This window comes from Colletotrichum gloeosporioides (genome assembly GCF_011800055.1).
Source record: "Colletotrichum gloeosporioides strain Lc1 chromosome Unknown consensus_19, whole genome shotgun sequence".
Lineage (NCBI taxonomy): Eukaryota > Fungi > Ascomycota > Sordariomycetes > Glomerellales > Glomerellaceae > Colletotrichum > Colletotrichum gloeosporioides.
In genome coordinates, this window is record NW_025544664.1 from 578,422 (window position 1) to 603,181 (window position 24,760).

The 24,760-nt window shown below is 54.6% G+C and overlaps 9 protein-coding genes across 9 annotated transcripts; 6 read left to right on the forward strand and 3 right to left on the reverse strand.

The window, feature by feature from the left end:
- Positions 1-189: 189 nt before the first annotated feature.
- Positions 190-1,527, forward strand: GCG54_00006463 (6-hydroxynicotinate 3-monooxygenase; the record flags this gene model as incomplete). Its single annotated transcript, XM_045406464.1, has 3 exons — positions 190-688; positions 746-1,115; positions 1,170-1,527. 3 exons carry the CDS (start codon positions 190-192, stop codon positions 1,525-1,527), a joined length of 1,227 nt encoding a protein of 408 aa, XP_045267756.1.
- A 555-nt stretch (positions 1,528-2,082) lies between these two features.
- Positions 2,083-2,602, forward strand: GCG54_00006464 (uncharacterized protein; the record flags this gene model as incomplete). Its single annotated transcript, XM_045406465.1, has 2 exons — positions 2,083-2,282; positions 2,377-2,602. The coding sequence occupies 2 exons, from the start codon at positions 2,083-2,085 to the stop codon at positions 2,600-2,602; spliced, it is 426 nt and encodes a 141-aa protein (XP_045267757.1).
- A 645-nt stretch (positions 2,603-3,247) lies between these two features.
- GCG54_00006465 (2-(S)-hydroxypropyl-CoM dehydrogenase) lies at positions 3,248-4,247 on the forward strand (the record flags this gene model as incomplete). Its single annotated transcript, XM_045406466.1, has 3 exons — positions 3,248-3,734; positions 3,836-4,009; positions 4,078-4,247. The coding sequence occupies 3 exons, from the start codon at positions 3,248-3,250 to the stop codon at positions 4,245-4,247; spliced, it is 831 nt and encodes a 276-aa protein (XP_045267758.1).
- Positions 4,248-4,542: 295 nt separating this feature from the next.
- On the reverse strand, positions 4,543-7,240 carry GCG54_00006466 (uncharacterized protein; the record flags this gene model as incomplete). The annotated part of the gene is made up of 3 exons (XM_045406467.1): positions 4,543-6,632; positions 6,684-7,011; positions 7,127-7,240. 3 exons carry the CDS (start codon positions 7,238-7,240, stop codon positions 4,543-4,545), a joined length of 2,532 nt encoding a protein of 843 aa, XP_045267759.1.
- Positions 7,241-10,998: 3,758 nt separating this feature from the next.
- Positions 10,999-12,495, reverse strand: GCG54_00006467 (uncharacterized protein; the record flags this gene model as incomplete). The annotated part of the gene is made up of 1 exon (XM_045406468.1): positions 10,999-12,495. The coding sequence occupies one exon, from the start codon at positions 12,493-12,495 to the stop codon at positions 10,999-11,001; it is 1,497 nt and encodes a 498-aa protein (XP_045267760.1).
- A 2,072-nt stretch (positions 12,496-14,567) lies between these two features.
- GCG54_00006468 (Cytochalasin cluster regulator ccsR) lies at positions 14,568-16,478 on the forward strand (the record flags this gene model as incomplete). Its single annotated transcript, XM_045406469.1, has 1 exon — positions 14,568-16,478. One exon carries the CDS (start codon positions 14,568-14,570, stop codon positions 16,476-16,478), a length of 1,911 nt encoding a protein of 636 aa, XP_045267761.1.
- Positions 16,479-17,828: 1,350 nt separating this feature from the next.
- On the forward strand, positions 17,829-19,727 carry GCG54_00006469 (Ent-kaurene oxidase P450; the record flags this gene model as incomplete). The annotated part of the gene is made up of 7 exons (XM_045406470.1): positions 17,829-18,059; positions 18,115-18,151; positions 18,205-18,296; positions 18,351-18,435; positions 18,492-19,163; positions 19,230-19,588; positions 19,665-19,727. 7 exons carry the CDS (start codon positions 17,829-17,831, stop codon positions 19,725-19,727), a joined length of 1,539 nt encoding a protein of 512 aa, XP_045267762.1.
- A 1,136-nt stretch (positions 19,728-20,863) lies between these two features.
- Positions 20,864-22,706, forward strand: GCG54_00006470 (MFS efflux transporter aclA; the record flags this gene model as incomplete). Its single annotated transcript, XM_045406471.1, has 3 exons — positions 20,864-21,177; positions 21,230-21,240; positions 21,313-22,706. The coding sequence occupies 3 exons, from the start codon at positions 20,864-20,866 to the stop codon at positions 22,704-22,706; spliced, it is 1,719 nt and encodes a 572-aa protein (XP_045267763.1).
- A 456-nt stretch (positions 22,707-23,162) lies between these two features.
- Positions 23,163-24,551, reverse strand: GCG54_00006471 (Hydrolyase ccsE; the record flags this gene model as incomplete). Its single annotated transcript, XM_045406472.1, has 2 exons — positions 23,163-23,672; positions 23,739-24,551. The coding sequence occupies 2 exons, from the start codon at positions 24,549-24,551 to the stop codon at positions 23,163-23,165; spliced, it is 1,323 nt and encodes a 440-aa protein (XP_045267764.1).
- Between the last annotated feature and the right edge of the window lie 209 nt (positions 24,552-24,760).

Below are 24,760 nucleotides of genomic sequence, written 5' to 3' on the forward strand. Positions count from 1 at the left end.
CAGTTATGCGGGGGACTCCTCACCATGGGGAGGCAGCCGCCATAGCCGATTCTAACTACATCTCATCAAACACTCAGCCTTTCTCTCATCTCCAGCCGACGCAAGCGAAGGGCTTGACGGCAGCGACTACGCACCTGACGCTGGATTGAACACCAAAACTCCGCCGTAGCCGAATCCCCTTTCAGAAAGATGAGCACCACCACCAACGGGACCAAGCTCCGCATCGCCGTCGTCGGCGGCGGCATCGCCGGCCTCGCCGCCGCGGCCGTCCTGCGCCAGAAGCACGACGTGGTCGTCTACGACCTCAACGCGCCCGACGCCCCCGAGCGCGGCGCCGGCATCGGGCTCGGGCCCAACGGCAGCAAGATGCTCAAGAAGGCGTTCCAATTCCGCGCGGATGCCGTGAAGGCGACCGTGTGCGAGGGCACGCGCACGTACGACAAAGAGGGCAACCTGCTGCGCGAGATCACGGGCGTGACGGAGCCGTTCGGCAGCGAGTGGCTGCTGATGCACCGGCAGGACCTGAAAGATGAGCTGGAAAGGCTGGCGACGGGGGACGCGGCGAAGCTGGGCATCTCGGGGCCGCCGGCGAGGGTGGTAAAGGGGGTGCAGGTGACGGAGGTGGATGTGGAGCATGGGAGGGTGACGTTGGGCGGCGGGGAGGTTGTGGAGGCTGATGTTATTGTTGGTGAGATTATCTACGCTGCAGTTGATGAAAGGAGGTGAGATGTTGATGAGTTTGCAGGGGCTGATGGGATTCACTCCATCGTGCGCGAGGCGATTCTCGGCACCGAGCCGGAGATGGTGTCCAGCGGCGCGTCGCTTTACCGATTCGTGTATCCCCTGGACAAAGCGAAGGAGACGCTCGACGGCTTGCCGGAAGCGATCGACCCGCGGACTGGCGGGTTTCTCAACCTCATGACCGCCGACGACGATCTACACCGCAACATCATCTTCTACCCGTGCCGGAACAACACAATGCTCAACGTCGTCGCGCGAGTGCCGGACTCGATGCTATCCCAGGAGAGCGAGACGTCCTGGAGCGCCGAGGGCAACCGTGACGAGCTGCTAGACAACTTCCGAGACTTTGCGCCATGGATGCTGAACCTCATGCGGTGAGTCACTCCCCCAACTCATGAAAACCGGAGCGTGACTGAAGACCGAGAAAGGACCGTCGACGACGTGAGACTATACAAAGTCAAAGACGCCAACCCGCTAACGCACTACGTCGGCGGCCGCGCCGTCATCATCGGCGACGCAGCGCACCCCATGACGCCGTTCCAAGGCCAGGGCGCGACGCAGGCCATTGAGGACGCCGAGGGCCTGCGGCTGCTCCTGCACGACAACGTGGACGCGAACAACGTGTTCGGCGCTCTGCAGACCTGGGATTCGGTGAGGCGGCCGCGGGCGTCGCAGGTGCAGCAGAACTCGAGACACGTGACGGACATGTCGGCGCAGGCGCAGCTGGACAGGATGAGGCTGAACTGGACGTACAACGGGATCCACGCGGCGCTGCGGAACAGGTGATGCACCGGAGAGAGGGTGGAAAAGAAAAGCGGCAGAAAAAGATGAAGGATTCAAGAGGATGTATCAATTGCGTAGTTTCTGTGACTGGACTCACAGAGCCCATACGTTGAAAAAGACCGGTGCCAGTCTTCAGGGCGGTTACCATAATCAAATGAGGCGAACAGCTGGGTCTGCGGTTGTCCGAATCAATCAGGCCCGTCTCATGGAGTTCGCATAGGTGGTCAAGGCTAATAAGATTCGGGGATCAGTCATCTGCATCCGACTTTGAAATGAGGGTAAGTTCTGGGCAGGTTGGGAAAGCGACCGGACCATGAGCAGGACTGACACTCCGCTTCTCCACTTCAATATGCATCATCATCTTGTCATCGGCCCCCCCTTTCGAACAGCTTCATCAGCAACACATCACTAAACGGTAATCGTGAAACGGATTGCTAGGGCAGTCGGAAGAAGCGCAGGAAGTTAAAAACGGACGTATCGGAGCGTTTACACACTTTGTGAATTACCGCACAATTCTTTTTTGCCCCCTTCCTCCCCGTAGTCGAGACCAGCCCAACAATGTCAGCCCTACGATCTTCAAGACTCCAGTCCGCCTTGCGGCAGCGCATCCCTGGACCCGTCCAGTACGCGCCCCGGCGAACATATGCAGCCCACGAGCCCCCACGGGACACCCGGACATATCACGGCGGGGACCAGCCTCCCCCGGCCGGGTCGGCCGAACAAAAAGTCCCCACCCGTCCGGACGAGGTCAAGAACCGGTAAGTCGCAGAACCTTTCTCCCCCTTCCCCTCCCGTGCCTCTTCCATCCTCGGCCCCGCCCGACACCAATTGACACGCCCGCCGCACTTTTAGAGGCACAGTCTACGCAATCACCGGCGTGGCCATCACCCTCGGGGCCTTCTTCACATTCCTCATCGGCTCCCCGGACCGCGCAGCCACCCTCGCAGACTCCTCAACCCGCTCCGGCGGAGGACCCCTCCTATCAGGCCCTCTGAGCGGAAAGGAAGGTGCCGAGAAAGACCTCGAGGCCACCACGGGCCGCCATCCTAACCATGGAGGACGCGGCTCGCCGGCCTGAGGAGCGATGCCAGCGACCGAGCTCGGTAGATGGAGGAGAGGGAGGAGGAGGGGCAAGGGGAGAGGGATGCCTGTAGGCTAGATATCCAACAGAATGTAGATACCATGTTCATCTGAGTTGGAGTCTTTGTCGGATGTCATCCGTGCGTCCCGCGGGGTCCCCACCCAAGATCTCGGGGTCGTTCTCGCTTCGCGGCTCCTTAGCTCTTCAACATTAAACAACAATGCCATGTTTGCCAAGCACGTATACGCCGTGTATGACGATGCAACAGTCCCCTCTTTCCCGCTGCATCTCCAAATCGTCCCTGAAGCTAATAATGCGGGGGAAATCTGGGGTTTGAAGGAACAGCCCGCAGCGGGACGTCGGATCTATCCCCCCCCTTTCGCTTTATCGTCGTCGCTCTCGCTTTCGCTTTCGGCTTGCGACAACCGGCGACATTCTCTCAGACTTCACTCATCTTCAGTGCTTGCTTTTATACACGGTCTTTAGAAAACTCATATATATCTCACGTCTTTCACTTCGGTCTCACTCCTAGTTAGCTTTCATCTCATCTCATCTCATTCCACAACCACCACCCACAACTTCAACCACACCAACAACCCCCCGGCCGACTTCACCCTCACCCTCAATCCAGCCAACAACACAATGTCCGTAGACTACACCTCCAAAACAGTCGCCATAACAGGCGGGGCCGCCGGCCTCGGCCTCGCCCTCACAAACGCCTTCCTCGCCGCCAACGCCACCGTCCTCGCCCTCGACATCTCCCCGGCCGCCCTCGCCTCCCTCCCCGCCGCCGTCCCCGAAGCCCACCGCGCCCGCGTGCACCCCATCAAATGCGACGTCACCTCCCCGGCCTCCGTCGCCGAGGCCTTCTCCACCTACCTCTCCGCGGACCCCTCCCGCCGCCTGGACGTGCTCGTCAACAACGCCGGCATCTCCGACAAGATGCACCCCACCGGCGACTGCGACATGGTCATGTGGGACAAGAACATCCTCGTCAACATGACGGGACCCTTCATCACGTCCCAAGCGGCGATCCAGCAGTTCCTCAAGCAGGACGCGCGCGAGGGCGGGCAGAGGGGCGTGATTTTGAATGTCATCAGCGCCGCGGGTCTCAACGGCGCGAGAGCAGGTACGTCTCAACCCCTGCATCCAAACAAATCCCAAGTTATCATGAAAAAAAGACGAGAAACAACAAGGGATAAAACTCATAAACACTAACAACGCAAAAAGGCGTCGCATACACAGCCTCCAAACACGGAACCGTAGGCCTCACCCGCAGCACCGCAGCCTTCTACGGCCCCAAAGGCATCCGATGCCTCGCCATCATGCCCGGCCCCATGCAGACCAACATGGCGCGCAACGAGAACCACATTGCCGACTTCCACAAGGAAGGCTTGGCTGTCGGTATGTACCTTGACTCTCGTCTGAAGATGAGTTGAGGGAATGAGAGTAAGACGCTAACAATGCCAAAGTTGTGTCGACGTTCAACACGGTCCATGGTGACCCTGCGAAGCAAGGATGGAACTTTGGATGGTCGCCATTGGAACAGGTCGCCAAGACCGTGCTGGTTTTGTGTTCAGATGGGATGAATACCATCAATGGCGCATTGGTGCCGACTGACATGGGATGGACGACGGTATGATGTGCGCCACTTCATGTATTTGTGTACGTCCAAGAGAAGATGTGAGAAAACATGTCAAATACCACCGCGTACGCTCGATCCAGGTCATGACAATATGTCACTCATTCACAGTAACAGCTTGGTGAGTTTGAGTGAAGGAACAAGTGAATTCTGATACTACATAATTATTACCAAGGAAACACGTCATTAGCTCTCATCGTACCACCTCCCTTCTCATCCGGGTATAAGCCTTTTCGTTTGCCGTTACTCATGATGCAATCTCCATGACAAAAGAAAAAGGTCTATCTCAGTCCCTCTAGTAGCCACTAACGACGGCAGGGTTGTGGCTGCCGAGGGTGTGCACGGTACCGTTCAGGTCGCCGCCAAGGTTGCCGTTGACAGCACCGTTCTGAGAGGGTAGGCCGTGCTTCTTGCGCTCGACGCGAGGGGCCTCGGGGATGTCGGTAGACTTGTTGGCCTTGCCGATAGAGAAGACGGGGCTCTCCCAACGCTCTCCCTTGCGAGCAAGCTCCTTGTACTCGGTAGCCTTGGTGCTGATGCCTCCAGGAAGGTTGATGTTGGGGAAGATGGACTCCTCCTTGGTGATGGCGACGTTGACCTTCTTGTCTGCGACAGCCTCCTCGGCCTTCTGCTTGCCCTGGAGGGTGCGCTTCTGGATGGCGGTGACGTAGCGGTTGTAGATGTTGGGGGTTCTCTCGGGGTCGGAGCGAGCCTCGTCCAGAGCGCGATCAGCCTCCTGCTTGACCTGGAAGAGAAGAGCATCCAATTGGGTGGCCTGGTCCTTGATGGCCTGCTCGACAGCCTTCTGCAGCGCAGGGCGAAGGACCTTCAGCATGATGGGCTTGACGATGCTGAAGAGAAGCTTGTGGTTGGACTTCTTCAGCTTGATGCTCATGTGCTTGATATCCACATCGACCTTGTCAATCTTGAAGAAGTTCTGCTTGTCCTTCTTGTCGGCAGAGGACAGCTTCATCTTGAAGGAGAAGCCATCGCCGGCGAGAAGGATGTCTGCAACACCAGTGTCGGTAATGGAGGGGAATCCCTGCTTGCGCTTAACGTGGTAGGCGACATCGCGAAGATCAAGCTGAATGCCAGCAACCTTCACTTCAAAGGACTGCTTGTGCTTGTTGGCAATCTTCTTTCGGCCCCAGAGGAAGTAGTTCTCGCTGTTAATCTCCAAGACGTTGGGCATGAAGTTGTCGGACTCGAGGACAAGATTCTCGATGACGGCGTCGAACTGAGGGTCGCTGTACTCGATGCGGGGAACGGGGATGTAGGCGACGTTCTCGAACAGGGAGGGGATGATGACCTCAGACAGATCCTTGAGAAGGTGAGGCTTGAAGGTAGGCTTGCCGTTCTCATCGTTGCCCAGATCAGTGAAGAGCTTCTGAACGGAGTCGGCGAAGCGCTTGTTCTGGGGATCCTGGTCGAACTGGTCGGCCAAAAACTTGATCTCATCCAGAACGCGGTCGGTGTGAGCGCGGTACTTGTCGCGCAGGAGGTAGCGACCATGGTCGTACAAATGGTTCCACTCCTGGTTGGAATCGTCGTCCAGGATGTAGCCCTGCTCCAGAAGGCAGCGACGGACGTAACGGTCCATGGCCTTGAACCAGTCCTTCAGCTCACGATCCTGGTCGGCATCGCGGTAAATCTGGTTGATGGACTCGAAGAGGTCATCAGTAGAGGTGCCGTTGGCGAAACGCTCAATGAGAGTCTTGAGGTCAGCCTCGGCCTGGGCGAGACCAGCACGGGCGTCCTTGACAGTACCACTTCCGCCCTGTGCAAGTGATCGCGAGTGTCCGGCATACTCCTCGGCGAGGTTAAGGAGGGTCTCGATGGCCTGAGAGTAGTCGGGGTGCTGCTGGCATTCGAGCACCATCTTCTTCAGGCGCCAGATGGTCTGATCCTTGCGCTCCTGGGGCATCTTCTTGTTGAAGTAATCCTTGGTGCGGCGCTTGTATTCCTCGTTGCGCTGGCGAGCCTTCTCCTTGGTCTCCTCATCCACGTTCTCATCGTACTTCTTCTGGAGGACGTCACGAGCAGCGTTGATACCGCCCTGGGCATTGACACCCGAGTTGGTGCCCTGCGCCTGGTCACGGGCAGCGGTAGCGGCCAGGTCCTGGGGGTTCTGGGAGCCCTGAGGATGAGCCGACTGCGTGCCGGCGTTGATGATTTCGCGAGCATCATCAGCGGGCGAGCCCTTGTAGATACCCTGAGCCTGCTTCTTGAAGTTGTCCTTGGAGAAGTCGGGGGCATCGTGCCATGTGTTGTCCTCGGCGGGACGATCCATCTGTTCCAAGGCCTCACCCGAAGGCCGGACACGCTGGGCGGCTTCGGTGGCGGCATCACCAGCCATGTCGCGAAGGAGGACACTGGCATCCTTGACTGTGGACAATTAGCATAGGCTTGTGCGATGGCAAGGATAATAGAACATACGCAGCTTGCGGAATTGACCGTTGGTGATCAACAGGGTGCCGAGGGTGCGCAGACCCTGGACGGCCTTGTCGCCATGCTGCTGAGCCACCTCCTTGTTGACAGGGGCACCGGGAACATCGACAGCCTTGGGGTCGAATTCTTGAGTCTGCCAAATGAAGTCTTGGAGCAGGTTGCCCTGGTTCTTGGACAGCAAAAGGTACTTGGCTTGCTGGATGACATCGCGCGTGTCGGCAATTAGCGCCTTGCCCTCGGGGGAAAGCTTCTCGGAAGGGCTAGACAGGGCCTTGGAGGCCAGGAAGCTATTGAGAGCAACATCGATTTGGTCATTCTGTCGCGGGGATCACGTCAGTGTCATGCAACTCTGCAGGGTGCAAAACAAGGTTGGGGGCCAGGGATCAGCCCAGCGGAGACGCGTGGGCCAAGAGATGCCGGCAGTGACGTACCGAGGGAACCTTGCCAGCCTGGAAAGCGGAGACGATGCCGTAGAGCTGAAGCTTGCGGTTGACATCGGCCTCCTTCTGCTTGAGGTCGGTCGGTTTGTTAACGTTTGCTGACATGATTGGGTATCGTAGCTATCGCAAAAAACTGGCTCGGAGGCCTTCGGGGTATAATAATTATTGGTATGGTAATAGGTTCAAAAAAGGAGGAACAAGAGCGGCGTGTTTGTTGTGGTATTGTTGTCGTTTGAGGGGGGGATGGGGTATCACAAAGTGGTTGGGTATAATTGGAATCGTGAGGCTGATGTTCCTGTACCAAAGGAAAAAAACAGCGACAGGTATTGATGAGAGGGAGAGAAAATCAAAGGGAAGAGAAAGTAACTGATGGGAGGTTGAGTGACGGGAGGTGTTTATAGGTTTGGATTGGGTTGGAGCAGGTTGCGTGCCCAGGCGCAAAGCAGGCTCATTTGCGTCAGAAGCGAATTTGGAGCTAGCAATTGGCAGGGAGGCCAGGCGAGGCGAGGCGAGACGAAGGCGCGTGGCAGCAGACGGGACGGTTTCGCAGCAAATTTGGAAGGAAAGGGGGCCCCCCAGGTCCTGGTTAGGTAAGGCCTAGAAGTGACCAGTGCAGGTGCATCACCGATTGCCATTCGGAGCTTGGTCCTGTCTGCTGTCCTCGCTGCCCCTTCCCTTCGAATGTGTGCGTGTGTCAGTGTCAGTGCCAGTGTCTATCCATCACAGTGGACGGGGGGCAATTGGGGGCTGGATCTGGATCTGGATGGGCCCGTCCTGCCCGGTCCACGTCCCAGTCCCAGCCAGTCCAGTCAATTCATCCGGTGTGTGAGTGTCTGTTCGTTTCCTGCCTTGCCTGCCTGCCTCCTTCCTGGTGGTGTAACTGCGACGGTGACGTTGGTGAAGAAGGAAGGGGGTAGGGAATGTTGATGCAGTACGTCATCGGTTGAATTGGCAGGTACCTGTGCAGCGGTACCTTCCGCGCCAGTGCACCACATAAAAAAAATTCAGACGACGATGTGCAGGCCGGGCAGGAGCATCACAGCTGGACCGCACCTGCCCTGTTTGCTTGCTTGTTGTGCCTTAGCTCCTGCCACTCGCCGCCTGGGGTTGACACTGGTCTGTTCCAGCTGGCATTGCACTGGCATTTCTCGTCCACTATCTTAGCGCCGGTGCAGCAAGTTGGGGAGATTCGCACCCATTTCCCTAGTGGTCCCACCGCCCGCATCGCAGCAACGACTTCGCACGCATCGCCGCGACGTGCTGACATCGTCGTCGTCGACAGCTCACAGCTCACAATTCACAGCTCACCCTGTTCGAAAGCGCTAGGGGTAGACGCTCAGGTAGGCGCCGCTGCTTGCGAGAAGCCCGTAATCGAAACGTGATCTAGATTTCTGCTGCTAACCCGTAGCACCGATCCCTTCGCTGGTGCATCTGCCGATGTGCCAATTTCATTGCGCTCGGACGGTTGCTTTTGCTTCTCAGACAACCGTTTCCCAACCTCCCTCGTGATGAATTCCTGTCGCACTGCAGACATCAGGCCACCGGACAGAGTTTGGCTCGAGGGAAGCTTCCAATTCCAACGGCCTCATCTTTCCAAACCTTGGGACCCCTTTCTACTGGAAGTACCTAGGCAAAGAGAGAGTTGAGCTGCCTTTCGGCCGTCTCCATTCGGAGGTGTCTGTCCGGGTCGTCTTGTCTCTCGAGGTCCAATGCCAATGAAGAATTAGGTCCTGGTGCTTGGCGCACTCCCATTGATCCCCTTTTGGTCCATGCTGCCAGCTGAAAGAGCACCACCAAGGCAATTGGAGGGCGACATGTTGAGACGACTCGGTGATGTGCGCCAGGATCTGGATCCAATGCAGATGCAGCAGAAGGGCGGCACGGCGGCGGGTGGTGTGGATGGCCAGGGGGCCTGTTAGAGAACAAGACACCTCACATCCACCTCAATCGAGTCTGGTCCAGTCTGTGGAATTGTCGTCTGTTGCCGTCGCGCAGGTGCATCGTGCATCTTGCGCGTCTGGCATTAAGGAAGCACCAGCGAGGTACAAAGGCACATGGTGATTGCCATGTTTCGGAATCGGCGACGCCTGCTGCGAGGTGCGTCTCGTGTGGCGTGTTTCGACCATGTCGTCATGTCAACCGCCGCACATTCGGGGCACGCGACGGGTATCGTACTATCATTTCATGAATGCGAGAGGAAGGTGCAGATTCTAGAGGCAGCCACGACACCACACGGGATGGCATCTTGCCTACTCCGTCGCGCGCCTCCCCTTCCTGACTCTTGACTCTGACCTCAACCTCGAAGGGAAGGAAGGAAGCACGGTAGGAGGCAAGGGCAACCCCAAAAAAAGACGGCAGGAACGAGGAAACAGAGACGTGTTTCTGCCTCCCGCCGTCGTTTAGCTAACCACCCACCCCAAGATATCCGTCCTTTTCGTTTCCCAACGCCTCACCACTTATTTCCTCCGCATTCCCATCCTTCCCGCTCGGTGTAACCACAATCGCCATTACCACCACCACTGCGCCTTTTGCCAGCTTTTTCTTGCAGAGCACAACGCCCCCGGCCACTCGCACAGTCGATGGCGTCGCTTCTGGCACGTCGCGCTGCATTTGCACGTCCATCGTCAAGCACCTGCCCCATCCCCGGCCCATGATCCATCCGTCCATTCACGACCCATGGATCGCCGCAGCATTCGGGGAAAAAAGCTGCAAATGCCTGCATGGCCCTGGCAAGCGCCGCACCCAAATCCAAATCCAACCCAAACCCACGCCGCGCCGGGCTCTCCATTGGCACATTGGCACATTGGCAGCGGCATCACAGCCGTTCATGGGTCCCAGGATGAACGATCACCTCCCTTTCAGTCACTCTATTGCTGTCAATTGCTCCTAATTCGTCACCAAGTGGATGCCACTACGCGATTGACACGTAACCTTCCAGTCCGGCCCTGTCCTAATCGCCGCTGGCCCAACGCTGCACCGGCCTGTCTCGCCCTTTTCTTGTATGCGCATTGCAAATTGTTGTTTTCCTCGACTTTTTTTCTGCCCAAGACGTTGGCGCCAAATCGCGATCGTCCACCACACAACACACCACCACGCGATAGCTTCTCTGCGCGATCCATGACGTCAAGCTACAATCACTAGCGCGTGCTATGCACCTCACGGATATCTCAGCTTGCTCTGACGCCATCCGCTGTGCAACATCAAGCCACTGCATCACCAGCCATCAATCAATTTCGATTGCTTGTCAAATTTCCAAGTATTGCGCATCCATGGCCATGGACCTTCTCCCGGCTTCCCAATCAGCCACGGGTCAGTGTCAATAGCAACAGCCAGCCCTGTGCTGATTGACCGGCCCGGACGGTGTCATCCAAGTCAATCCCCATCATTGTCTCCCTTCCGGCCCCCATCCATCCCGCGGCTGAGAATCTGCCGCTCGGAATCCCATGAACGCTCAAGGGTGCCTTGGCAAGCAGAGCACAATTGCTACCATGTTCCCCGGACCAATATCTCCTTTCGGTCATCCGCAGAGATCTAGCCGCAACCCCTGTCCCCGTCGTTGGCCGCCGTATCCTCGCCGCGACTTTCCAGCGAAGCGTCTGATTGGATCGTTTCGTTTCCTATTTCACCATTTTCAGCGCCATGATTAGCGCGTCGTCTGTATTCAATAAGAAATTTCTGCATTGCTGTCATCTACAGCCATGGCAAGTGTTCACATCCACCAAAGAAATACACTGCCTGCGATAGAGGTTTGTCCGTTTGATTTCAAAGTGTTCCAAAAGTTTCTTTGTGTTGCTCCATATTCCCTGTTATCTACTGTATATCAATGTTCCAAAATCTTCAGAAACGGTATACAAGCGGCGCCTCTAAATATCGTCCAACTTGGTCAGGATCCGCTCCAGCAATCCCTTTTTTGGCTCAGGAACTCGAGCCTCGTTTATATCAAAGTGCGTCGAACTGAAGAGATGAGAATCGGGGCATCTATGGGTCTTGCCAAGGTCAAGTTTGGGAAAGGGCATGATACCAGAATAGCCCCACCTCCCCATGTATCGAAACGGCCCAAGCATCTCGTTGAGGGGGCGAAATCTTTCGTCGTGGATGCCCCCAATCGCTACCACCAAGTCCGTGATATGGCCAAACCATGAACTTGGGAAGGCTAGTGCGTCCTCCCACCCCATGACGGCCTTGATCTTGCCATCCCCATCCACAAGGATGTTGCCCTCGTCCAGGTTGAGGTTGTGAACACAGATTTCGTGCGCTTCTTCCTCCCGTATTCTGTCAAAAAAGTCTCGGTAGTTGAAACCTTGCTTTCCTAGTCGGCGTTCGAGCTCAATCTTCAGGGCATATTTATTGTCTTCCTCTCTGTCATGGTATGCGACGGAGAACAGCTCATCAAAGTAGTGTTCGAACGTTCGCAACGGTCCGCGGTTCGTCGCCAGTTTGGACTTCAGCCTGGCGACATCAAACCGCTGGTCCATGAATCTTCCCCTCTTGAAGACCGCATTTACATCACCCCGTTCTATGTCGAGGCCGCCTATGAACTTGCCGAGATCAAGGACGTCACCACACTCGCGGCCTGAGTCAAGGAAGCTATCGTACAGGTCCTGAAGCTCGATGTCAGTTCGTCTCTTCTCCTCGGACCCGTACAGTGGGTACGGCCGGGCCACGGGCTGGAGGCCGTGCAGTCCCGATTGGCAGGTACAGTACTCCTGGTCGATGCACTTGCGCAGCACGAAGCCCTCGACGGGCTCCATCACGAGCCATTCTAGCCGCAGCTCATTCTGCCCCGTGGGGTCGTACACGAACACCCGCGGCACCTTGCCCGTCCGGCGGACCCAGCACATGGCGGCGATCTCGTGGTCCAGCCGCGAGTCGAAGTCTTTCTCCGAGTTCTCCGTCACGTACAGCGGCGCCGAGAAGCGCAGGATGACCTTCTCCGGCACCTCGGCCCGCTCGCCCGGCATGATGTAGAAGCGGACGAGGAAGTAGACGTTCGTGAACCCCGTGCCGAGCAGCTTGACGCTCTTCACGCGGGGGAAGCTGAAGAGCTTCTTAGTGGCGTACCAGTCCAGCATATTCTTGACGTCGCGCGGCCCGGGAACTTTGTCTGGGTTCCAGCGCGCGTAGTACCACCCGCCTACCTCCTTGGGCTTCTGCTCGATGAGGAGGTGGCTCTTCCAGAGGCCCTTCAGGTGCTTGTGCTTGTGGTCCCTGATGTATTTGATGAGGCTTTCCGGGTCGTCTTTCGTGTAGTGGGGGCAGAGGGGGATGCGGACTGGCATTTCGAGACGGGTGTAATATGAGCTGTGAGGGCCAGGGGAGACGTCTGGGAGAGATGTTGGGGCTCGACTGGAGGATGCCATCTTGGTTTTGCGTAGAGGGAGGTTTGAGGATGATGGGGGTGTGGTGGTGTTAGTAAGGATGTTTACTTGTCTGAAGTTCAAAAATTGGTATAGGTGAAATGAGGATGTAGCTTGGCTGTTGGTGTGAGATGCTTGTTTCTGAATGTTTTTGAATGTGAATCATCAACGTTCTGAGCCGCGATTGATATACCGATCTCTGACGAGGTGTCTACGATGTCAAACAATCGCCCTTGTTCTGTGTTTCCTCCCATTGTTTATCTCAGACTCAAAGCGCTGAGTTGACGCTGCGGTAATTCCGTCAATGGAATTGTGTTTCTTCAAATGACAAAGTCAAAGGACAGGCTGTTCAAATTCCTTGCTCTATTAGTAGAGTAGGTAAGTTTCTATGATTACACTACTACAAAGGATTATTCAGCGTTTCTTTTAGGTCGATGATGATGATGATGAGCTTTGACAGACTGGCGAGTACGAGAGAATCTGTGCTCTGTCTGCTGGGGTGTTGGTTCTAGACAAATTAGACAAACCCATGATGCTAGACATCTTACCTGGACGAGATGAAGCTTAGACAGTGATGGGCTCGGCGATGCTCTTGATGATAGGTTCAGGAAGCTTGCTTAGTACGTCAAATCAGAGCCTACACCACGAGGAAAATTCATAGGGGCACTTGAGCCAGTATTCTACTCAGCAAGGAATTGGAAGTGTGCAAGTGTTGATGATATCCCAGCAGGTACCGATAGACTACAGTACAGAGACTTTCTAGTCTTCTCTAGTCCTACCTCTGGTCTCAGGATGGAAACTCATCTTGCGGAATCAAAAAGTAGTTTTTTGGCGTCTTGTCTTACGTGCCTTCATTCTCACAACGAGAGAGAGAGAGAGAGAGAGAGAGAGAGAGAGAGAGATTCCTTTCATGTGGATTCCCGTTGTACACGCAAAGAGCATCCCTGCCTTCTTGTTGCAACATCTTTATCATCCTTATCACTCTGCAGTATGCATGTTCAGCCAGGAGGGTGTTTGAGCAGTGTGATATTTCCATGCCGGCAGCTGCAGTGACCAGGGTCTTTGTGTTGTATCCTCGTATCTCGTATTGTAAGACGGCAATGGTCAAAATCCCATCATACATGATTCTGCTTTTTCGAACTGATCATGTTATTCCGAGTATGAGATTCATTTTCAATACTCCTTCTGTCCCAATCATTGATACTCCTGTTATTGGGCCTATTCTCCCCATTGGCTCGCATTTTTGAAAGTATCCCTCCGGAAAGGAAAACTCGTTTCATCTCTGGCACTTTAACGGAGCTATCCAGTGCTTGCATCTTACTCAAGCACGCCCCTTTGCTCCAATCAAGCTCGTGGGTTACTCCATTGGCAACGGATGAACTGCATGACAATGCCGGCGGCATCGACATGGGTTTTGAAGAGTAGAGACCGTTGGAGGTTCGGTCGAAATAGAAGAAAATGTAAGCTTCTGCCGATCCCTAATAGTGCAGCACACTCCCAGGCGGATGGAATTGTGTAGGTCACGATATTTTCTGATCACCACACGTGCCTTGACCGCGGTGGCATAAGCGTAGAAGGGACGAGCTCAAGATTGCGATCAGTAAGGCGTGCCGTTCATTCAAACACGGAAAGTTTGACCCTCATGGTTAAAAGAAGCCCATTGTCGCGATAAACTTGCCGCACCAGTTGGTTCCGTCGGCAATTTTCTTCTTTCCTGTCGGCAAGCCTTAAACTTTGCCCACTGCTTCCCCCAACTCACTCTCCAACTCTCTCCCTCGTACATTAAGCGCCCGCAATCGCTGCCAGATTGAAGCTTCCAGCCCCCCGGTTTGCTCCATATCTCATCCTACCTTAGACATGCCTCCTTCCGCTGCAACGACAAGAGCAGCGACGAGTCGCATCATCTTTGAGTTTCGTTGAAGCTTCAACAGGCACGCGTCTGTTGCGTGTGATTTTCCTATAAACTTCAGGCCTCGGGCTTTTTTAGCTAGAAATATCGTCCCCCGATGCATCTCTGAACCCTTCGAGAACAAGCAAAAAAGCTCTTCTGCCCGCAAGAGATAGGGAGACATCTCATGGACCCAAACTTTGCATCGCTTGGCAAGAGCACCACCGCCAATGGCGTTCCCTCAGCCCGCCGCAGCAGCGTCATCCAACACGATAACGGCTCCCACAGCAGCAGCGGATCGAGACGGAGCGCCTGCGACCGCTGCCGCGCCCACAAGCTGCGGTGCGTGAGGCCGCCCGGCTGCGACTTCCTCAGCGAGGGAGCCGGGGGAGGCTTGCCGGCCTGCGAGAGGTGCGTCAAGGCCGGCGCGGAGTGTCTGCATACGGTTCGCACGCGACAGGTCTCGATACGGACCAGCGGCTACGAGCGACGAGGGTCCATGGGTTCGGTGTCGCCCCCTATTGTCTATCAGCGGCCCACCGACGATGCCCTCCCCCCCGGACCGGGAGGTAGCCACATGTACCCGGATACCAGCACGCGATCATCATACCGCACCACCCCGATGTCACAATGCCCAGGCGAAGGTCGAGCAACACAGCAGCAGCAGCACGGAAGGCCGAGCCATGGGTCATCACGACGGCAGGACAGCTTCCCTCGCACCATGGCCGCGGACCCATCCGGTGCGGAGCTGTCCGCAATCAGTGGAGGCTTCCCCGGCATGGTCTTTGCGGGCGTCGATGCAGGCGTGAAGTCAAACCCCGGGGGGCGCAACAGCAACATCCCCTTTGGTATCAGCGATCACGACCTTTCTTCATTGAGCCACTGGCCCGAGTGCGACCCTGCCCTGACCAACATCTTTGGCCAAGATCTAAGCGACTTGACTAACACCGCCACCACTACCACGGTCCCGGCGAAGAGCACCAGTGCACCTGTCGTCGAATCAAATGAGAACCCGAAAGCGACTACACGAGGGCCAACCACGACTACTACGAGTGATCGGTGTGAAACCAAAGACGAGTGTCTGCAGCGGCTCACCGAGCTGACATCGCTTCTGCTGAGATGTTTCAGCCTCACGGAAGACCACCCCGTCGAGCTCGAGGATCTGCTCGCCTACTCGCCGGGCGGGAAGACCCGTGCCGCCGCCGAAGCCAATGAGGAAGAGTCCGAAACGGGGAAGAACATGGTCGGCGTGCTATTGGAAAGTTCTCAGGTCTTTCTGGATACCTTAGAGCGTCTCAAGGGACTGCAGACCCCGCCACGGCAAGACAAGCAAAGCGACTGCTCGTCCCCCAGCTCGGAGTACTCCTATGTTGACTCGCCGGAGGAGATGGACGTGTTCTCAAACGACGGGACGGCAAATACGCACGAGTCTCTACCCATGCCCCACAGGCGCCCGGGGGATGAAGATCGGACCGGAGACGGGATGGATGATCTGCTCAAGAGTCCGGGGGCACCTCACTCCCGCAGCCAGGCAGCGACGGCGGCCCCTATGCTGCTCTCATCCCAACACAGCGGCTTCTTCAGCATGCCGACGACCTTCACCATCATCAGCTGCTACATGTGGCTCTTCCGCGGCTACGAGGCCGTCTTTGCCGCCATCCACAACGCCCTCCTAACGCAAAAGTACCAACGGCATCAATGTACACCCGAAAGCAGCAGCAGCAGCAGCAGCAGCACGAACCAGCGACACACCGGCAAGGGCATGGGGCCGGTGATATTGCCCGACATCAACATTGGCGGGTTCGGCCTCAACTGCCACCCGCACCTGCAGATTGAGATGCTCATCCACGTCAGCTGCCAGATGCTGCAGCGGATTGAGGCCGTGCTGGGCATCGACCCCGCATCGCGCGAGAGCACCCTGGCGGATGCGCAGCAGAATGGCGTGCTCAACCTGACGAGCGCACCGACGCTGCTTCACACGTTTCTGCACGGCGCCAACAGGGGTGGCGGCGGGGAGGGGCCCAACTCGGCGCGGCTGTCACTGGTCCGCGGGATTGTGAAGAGCATCCGGCATACTTTACGAGGTGGACGTGGTTAGGGTGGACGTGGCTAGACACCATTTCATGTCAGAGAGGTAGACAAGATTCAGAGCCATGACTTAGATTACAGCAATATGTAGATGGCCTTCATGACATAAATACACTCAAAGCATCAAATCTGGAACTGGTAATATCATTTGATTCTTTGGTAGTTGCCTTAGACATCACTGAGCTAGCTAGTCATTGTGTTCATTAAACACTTAACGACTCAAGGGAGGTTGCGGACATTGTTCGGATGAATGAATACACTCGCGGGCATCCCCGTACAGTTAAGCTACGTCCCTGTCAATAGAAGTAAGCATTTATGACGCAGCCACCACCTCGGATTCTGACACGTGAAATAGGAGGGTGTCGTCTGCATCAGTACGCCCTACCTGGGAATGCGTAACCTGGGTAACACAACGCTACTGACCAATGGGCTGATTTCTTTTTCACAGCTCGCTTCGAGCAACATTTGGGGTTGCCTTTCTTCCCCACAAAACTGCACTGATGGCGTTCCTAAGTTGTCAGTGATCGATGCTGCGGTTCATCAGAGGAGCCGATCGCTTGGGTGCCGTACGATTCGGTGAACCACCCCCACACTCGGATTCGGATGTGGAGACGTCGGTATCGGCATCGGAGGCCGAAACCAACAGGACATGCCTGGCCTGGTTCTTCCAGAACCTTCCGGAACAATTGTGACGCCCGAATCCGCAGCTCCGATGGTCATATTCTAAGGAACTAATCCTATTGTACCGCCGTGGTAATGCCGCTGAGAGGAAATAGACTTGAGCAGGGCCAAAAGGTTGCATTGCGTGCCTGTCCGGAGTAACGTTGCAGCCCCCCTGTGAACTTGGCAGTTGGTCGGTCGGCCAACTCACAGTGAGAAAGCCGGGACAACGTTAATAACATGTCAGGGGCCGTACTTTTTCGGAGAACGAAGAAAGGCTACGCTGCAGGGCATCAACATGAGAGTATCGTAGCTGTAGTCACATGACAGTATTTGCATCATTCAGCTCATCACATAATATGACCAAGGTGGTATGGTTGATGCTGCCAGTACAGACAGGGGTTGGCGGCAGAGGTCTGTCTTAGGGGTGGCTGATCTAGGTAGGAACCTACAGTACTGTGCAATGAGCACCGAACTCCGAAGGCATCAGAGGTCAAGCAAACGATGCGGAGCAACTGTTCTTCTCATCGCATGTATCTGGAGAATCGAAGCGAGAGTATATAAGTCCAAATTCTACAAGCGCCGGCATCCCTTATTAGCTATGCATGTCTCATGTCCCCACGCCTTACACACCTGACAGTGCCTAGTTATTCCACTCACAGGTCACGCAACATCAACAGTCAGAGCTGAATACCTCAACATGGCCAACGTATCTGACTCTTATTCGCCTGCTGGCTCTGAGCCACATAGCTACTGGGCTTCCACCCTAGCAGGTGTTGTTTTCGTGGCATTTCTATTATTTTCGCACAGCTGGTTCAAGCCGAATCCACTTGCCAATGTCCCCATCGTGGGAAAGGGTTCGCGATGGGCCCGCAGAAAGCACTTCATGCAGGGCAACGCGACTCAGATGTTCCTTGATGCTTATCACAACGTCAGTTGTGCCCCGAAAACATCATGTGCCTGGATATCCCTGACGTCTTTTACAGCACAAGGACAGCATCTCTCTGATCACGACTGCCAAGAGTAAGATGGATGAACACCGTGATTAGATGCTTTGTAGCTAATCCACTGTCAAGCTAGAGATTCAATCCTGGTTCCTCCCAAGTATCTGCCAGAGTTGAGTAAAGCGCCCGACGATGTCATCAGTGCCCAAAAGGCGGTTGAAGAGGTTTGTGGAACCGCGCTCACCCTGTCTTTCACTGCCAAGTACTGACCGAGAAAGTTCATCCAATCCAAATACACGACCGTTGGCTTCGAACTACCCGTTTTCGTACACGTATCAAGAGCCAACTTGACCCCCGCGCTAAGTTGGTGAACCCTGGTCTAGTGCAACAACTGGCGAATTAACTCATCTCCATAATAGACGATCTGAACCCCGCCGTTGCCAAGACAATTGCCAAGACATTGCAACGCGAACTGGCGCCAACATCCAGTTGGAGCGAGGTTGCTATCAACGCGAAACTCCTGCGCATTATCGCGATTGCGTCGGGGCACGTTTTCGTTGGCCCTGAGCTTTGCGATAATGAGGCGTACCTCAGCACATCGATCGATTTTACTCAACACCTCATGAAAGCCGTGTATGGCATTGCCATGATACCGACCTTCCTACGGCCTCTCATTGCTCCCTGGCTCCCCATGACGAGGGCGCTGCATAAGCGGCTCGCGGAGGCTGATGCGGTGTTCCAACCCATCGTTACTGCACGGCAGCAGGCGGCAAAGGAGAGCTCATTGAAGCACAATGACATGCTCCAGTGGATGCTCGATTCGCAGACCCGCGTGGGGGAGCTGAGCACCCGAGATCTGGCGCTGGCGCAGATTGGTGCTAGTTTCGCGGCCATTCATACTACCACGATGACAGCAACTAATGCGGTGTACTGGTTGGCGGCGAAGCCCGAACTAGCTCCCATGCTTCTGGAAGAGGTTGAGCAGGTCTTGGAGGAATCCAATGGCCAATTCACAACTGCAGCACTCCAGAATATGAAGAAGATGGACAGCTTTCTCAGGGAGGTCATGAGAGTTACTCCTTTGAGTGCGAGTATGATCAATTCCATCGATTACGGACCGCGCTGTCCAGATGACTGACCACTTCTCCTAAAAATAGGTGCCTACGTACGCAAGGTCCTGAAACCGTTCGAACTCTCCAACGGCCAGGTAATTCCGGAGGGCATGTTCGTGGAGGTCCCAAGCGTCGGCATCAACCAAGACCCTGAGATCTTCCCGAATCCCGACGCATTTGATGCTCTGCGCTTCTACAAACTCCGAAGAGACGACAATCCAGCTCAGCTAAACCAACTCCAGGCGGCTTACGTTGGACCCACGCACCTCAGCTTCAGCTTCGGCAAGCACGCTTGTCCAGGGCGGGTTTTCGCCGTCAACGAGATCAAGACGGTGATGGCTAATCTTCTGCGCACCTATGACATCAAGTTGCCGGACGGTGTGAACGAGAGATATCCCAGCCTTGTATTTGGTGATCAGGCAAGTAGAACCAATCATTTGCTTGAGTGACTAAGAAGATCTAACCACAATCTGGCTTTAGAATGTTCCTGACCCTACGAAGACAATTCTGATGAAGCAACGAGACATGGAAGTCCTTGTGTAGATGATTGGTACTGTAAACGCATGAGTATTGTAGTGTAGTGGTGGGGTGGTTTGCGATCTCGCTTGACTCACGGAGCACAAGGAACGTAGTCCAAACATAAGTACGGCAACGCATTTCCACCCGGGTCTTGAAAGAGTGGAACCGCATGCGCTTCTAAACTACATCGTCTCAATAAGAAGAATACAATCATACTTCCGCTTCCTACAATTTGCCCAGATTGGCGATCCTGCACATTTAGAATACCGGCATGATTTCTCAATACCTGCGATATAGCTCTCGAACCGTATATCTCATTCAGAAGAAGTAAGAAGAATTCTCTGGCAAATACGCTTTACTTTATTTTTGCAACAGGTCGGGCTGTAGATGGAACGCTTCTAATGCAGGTACTGGGACGATCGAAATTTCGAGACCTCCGAGAATTTGCAAACCTCAATTGCTGACAAAAGACTTCCATTGATAGCCTAATTGTTCTCCCTGGGTTCCCAGTATCTCTTCCGTTTCAATCTAGATGGATGCAACTGCGTGAGTGTTTTCTCACATCCCGAAAGTTGTCTGCCCTGCGCTCTTGCGGAAGTCAAAATTTGGCTTTCCCGTTATGTTTGATGGCCCGGCCTACGTTGCACCATCGGAGGGCTCCGACCGTGTTGTCCTCCCAATGGCGAAATTCGCCGACTCTTGGCGCGAGTCGCTCATGTAACCGTATTATAAATCAGGCAGCATTTGGCTTCCAGACCTGCATGATGCATTCGGACACGAATTACCACTCCTGTCAGTGGCACCCACCCAATTGGCAAAGACACGAACCTCTTGCTGAGCTTTAGGCTTTCCAATCGGTGGGAATGGACTACCCTATTGTCGATCGCACCGATTTCGTCCCATCTTAATACGTTGGATATTTTTGCAATAGACAAGGAAGTCGTAGATGTTCCTGGGTGCCCCTCCGGCGTATTGAGTCGCAACGACAGCCTTGGGGGGCATTCAGAGGACTGTCGAGTCAAGACTCTGCCGCACAAGTATCTCTCAGCTAGTCCATAAATGGAGTAAATCGATAAGCCCTGCCATCTGTTTTTCCCTTCCATCGATACACCTCTCTTCCGTTGTGTTCCTATTCTGTTCAACCAGTCTACCTTATCAAAATGTCTCCAGCCGAAGATGGTATCAAGCTGGGAGATCGATCTCCAAATCGAGTCGACTCGAATCCAGATAGTCCTGTGACACTCAACGACAAGACACAGGCAGACGCAGCAGTCGACCCGACGTCCGACGAAAATGCACCCAAATCCGGTGGTCGTGGATGGGCCTTTTGGGCCATTTTCGCCAGCTTGTCCGTCACAGCCCTCTTGAGCTCCATGGAAGGCGGTATTATGTCTACGGCTCTACCTGCGATTTCGCGTGCTGTAGATGCCGAAAGGGACTACATCTGGGTTGTGAACGTTTACTTTCTCACCAGGTAAGTCATGTGGCGTTATATAGAAGCGGCAAGCAAAACAAAAATGGTCTAGCATGGACATCTGTATTACGCGATCTTGACGCTTACCAACGCGTGTGTCCAGTGCGGCTGTTCAACCTCTCTACGGTCAACTAGCAGACATTTGGGGCAGACGGTGGCCAATGTTGGCTTCCGTGGTCATCTTCGCCGCAGGATCGGCTGTCTGTGGTGCCGCCAACAACGCGGCGACACTCATTGGTGGGCGAGCGGTACAAGGACTCGGTGCCGCTGGCATCAACACTCTCGTGGAGATCATCCTTTGCGACCTCTTACCCCTGAGAGAGCGCGGACAATTCATGGGACTCCTCTTCCTATTCATTGTCATTGGCTCTGTGCTGGGACCCTTCCTTGGCGGCATCATCGTCCAACGGACATCCTGGCGATGGGTCTTCTATCTGAACTTGCCAATTTGCGGAGTCTGCCTCGCCCTCCTCTTCTTTTCCCTGAACCTCAAGCACCGCAGCGACGAAGATTCGACACCACTGGAAAAGCTAAAGAGGATTGACGTTGTCGGTCTCCTTCTTCTGTGCGCATCCGTTACGTCACTTCTATATGGTCTTACGTACGGCGGCGGATCAAAGTACGCGTGGTCCCACCCAGTCATTATAATCACACTGGTGCTGGGTGTCATCGGTCACGGCTTATTTATCGGCTTCGAGGCATCGCCTTGGTGTCCTCATCCAGCTTTGCCGATATCACTGTTCCAGAATAGAACGTCTGTGGCCGCCTACGTGGCCGAAGCCGTGCAGATCCTGGTATCATACGGCGCTCTTTACTTCCTCCCGCTCTACTTCCAGTCAACGCTTCTGGTGTATCCCGAAAGATCCGGAATTCTGCTCCTACCGTTCTCGATCTTGTTTTGCATATCTGCTGCTGTCGGTGGTGCTCTAGTCACCAATATGGGCAAATTCCGTATGGTACATATCGGCAGCTTTGCACTGATGACGGTCATGATGGGCGTTTTCACCTTGCTCAACCGTAACACCCACCTCGCTGTAATAGCAATCACGGGGATTATCACGGGTATCAGCGTCGGCCTTCCCAACGCCTCCATCTTGACCGCGGTTCAAGCCGCGCTGCCAGACTCGCTCAACGCGGCCAGCACCAGCGCATTCGCCTTCATCAGAAGTATATCAACTGTCTTCGCTATCACAATCCCGGCTGCCATCTTCAACAGTCGATTTGACGAACTGCTCTCGTCGTCCACCCTGGACAGCAATGCGAGGACAAGCTTGGGCCTTGGCCAGGCATACCAGCAGGCGTCACGAGATTTTGTTCGTTCCTTCCCTGACGTGGTGCAGAACGAAATCATCGGCCTGTACGAGGTGAGCCTACAACGCGTCTGGCAGGTGCTCATCGCGATCGCGGGTCTTGGGGTTATTGCGTCTTTGATAGAGAAAGACCTGGAGTGTCGCACTGAACAAACAACAGAGGAATTTGGTCTGAAAGAGGAAAAGCCGGGCCAGACATCTTCCAATGGTGAGGTATAGACTATCTCGCATGTATGATCAGTCGTTTGAGTTTTCAACCTGGCACTTTCGCATGCCATAAGCATGTGCTAGCGTTTAGAATAGACTTCTGATTGACTTTTAAACTAGTCCAGTGCATGTGTGCGTTGGATCTTAAGTTAAGGTGTGATGGTTGCTTGTGTGAGGGAGGCGCCCTGCCAACCGCATTCCTACCGCTGTAGGTCAACTGTCGCAATGTTAGTGAAGTCTAATCCTTTTCCAGGAGGCGACACATCGACTTTAAGTAAGGTTCATGCCTTTAGCGACAGTCTTAGATATCCATAACTCCCTCATTGAATAACATCGATACTCTCGAAACACAGTGTACCTTTGGCTTAGGCACTTCAAACAGGAGGTACAATCCCTAAGAGATGCTGGGTACGGCTATGATTGATGGCAAACAATCATTTTGGGAAGTTAAGATTTGAGGAGCATATACTACAAAAACACCGGCGGCCTATCGATGCCAAGAGCACGGTCAAGAAATTGCAAACTCCTTTGGCCACACAAAGCCACGGCTCCCATCTTTGCCTGGAGACTCCCCTGGCCCGGACTGGCCGGCACCCACATTTCCTTGTTCTCAAGAGGAACATTGACCAAGCCGTCATAGCATCGCTTGGTATGCTCGTCCACGTCCAAGTACAGCGAGTTACCGCTACCAGATACGAGAACAGGACAGACCACGCGCGTGAGATAGTCGACACCATCCTTCTGTTGTGAGCCAGCCAGCGAAAATTTCTTCATGTGAAGCAGGATATCTGAAGGCGACGAGAGCCCAAAAAAGGTTCCTGCGACGGAGATCTCCCACTTGAGTTGGAAAGAGAAGGTCTTCAGCGTATTCATCAGCGTGTCTATGACGTCCCGGCTCATCCACCCATTCATCCAGGCCGACAAGAACAAGCGAGACACATGCGCGGTGCCAAAGTCCCACATGTCGAAAAATGGGTCCTGAAAAGAGAGAAGGATTGTGTCAGCACGATCGACATGAAAGCCTGGGTCTTCGACGGAACTTACGATTGAGACGCAAGCTTTGACTCTGGGATCAGCCGCAGCGCGAAGTGCATAGTAGCCTCCCATAGACGCCCCAGCGACAGCAATGCTATCAATATCGAGTTCAAGATTGGGATTCTTAGCGGAAAAGTCGACGAGGTGGTCAATAACTCGCTCCGAAACAGTCTCCCAATTTGGTCGCATGACGAGGCCGTGGCGACGAAGCATGATGCCCTGGCCAGGCCCATCAAACGTGAGAACGGCATATCCTTGCCGGTACCCAGAGGAAGGGTACATAAAGAACAGCTCTTCCTGGCAGGAATCTGCTCCTCCAAAGTTCACCAAGATGGGGATCTTTCGGCCAGGGATACGGCAACTCTCAGGCGGCAGATAGAGGTATCCTGGTAGTTGATGGCCCTCATAGGGGATAGAAAGCAGTTGTACCGGGCAGTCCATGAGGTCAATGGCCTTGCGGAAAAGGCTGCCCATCCGCTCCGACACAGACAGCGCACACGGATGCTGAATCATGGCGGTGTCGCCGTTGGCGGGCGGGGACGAAACGTACATGTAGCCGCTGGCACGGGTGTAGTTAGCAGCTCGTAGATATGCCCTTCTAGCGGCATCTTTGTCGCCATGGGCGCAGGCTTCTTTGGCTAAAACCTCTGCTCGCGCCGCCTGTTTCGCCCACGCCTTTTCCCACGATATAGGATCGTTGGCTTTGATTTCACCCACTGCCTCAAGAACTTCGGCCGTTTCAGCACCGCCATAGACGGTGGTGCCGAGAATTCGAACCGTCTCGAAGTCGAAAAACGTGCTACTTGGAAATAGTTTGTGCATTTTTGCAATACTCTGAATTTTGGTTTTTGAGTAGTCTTGATGATGGTGTCTGGTCTAAATCTTTCGCATTAGCTTGAGAGATGGAAAGAACTGCCGCATTGGTATCCTTACCAGTACAAGCGGAAATTGGCTTGTCACAGTCCACCTTGGTTGTGAGAAAGTTGGGCAGAGTAGAGCGTATTGTGTAACCGTTTCTCTTCGTAAAAGAA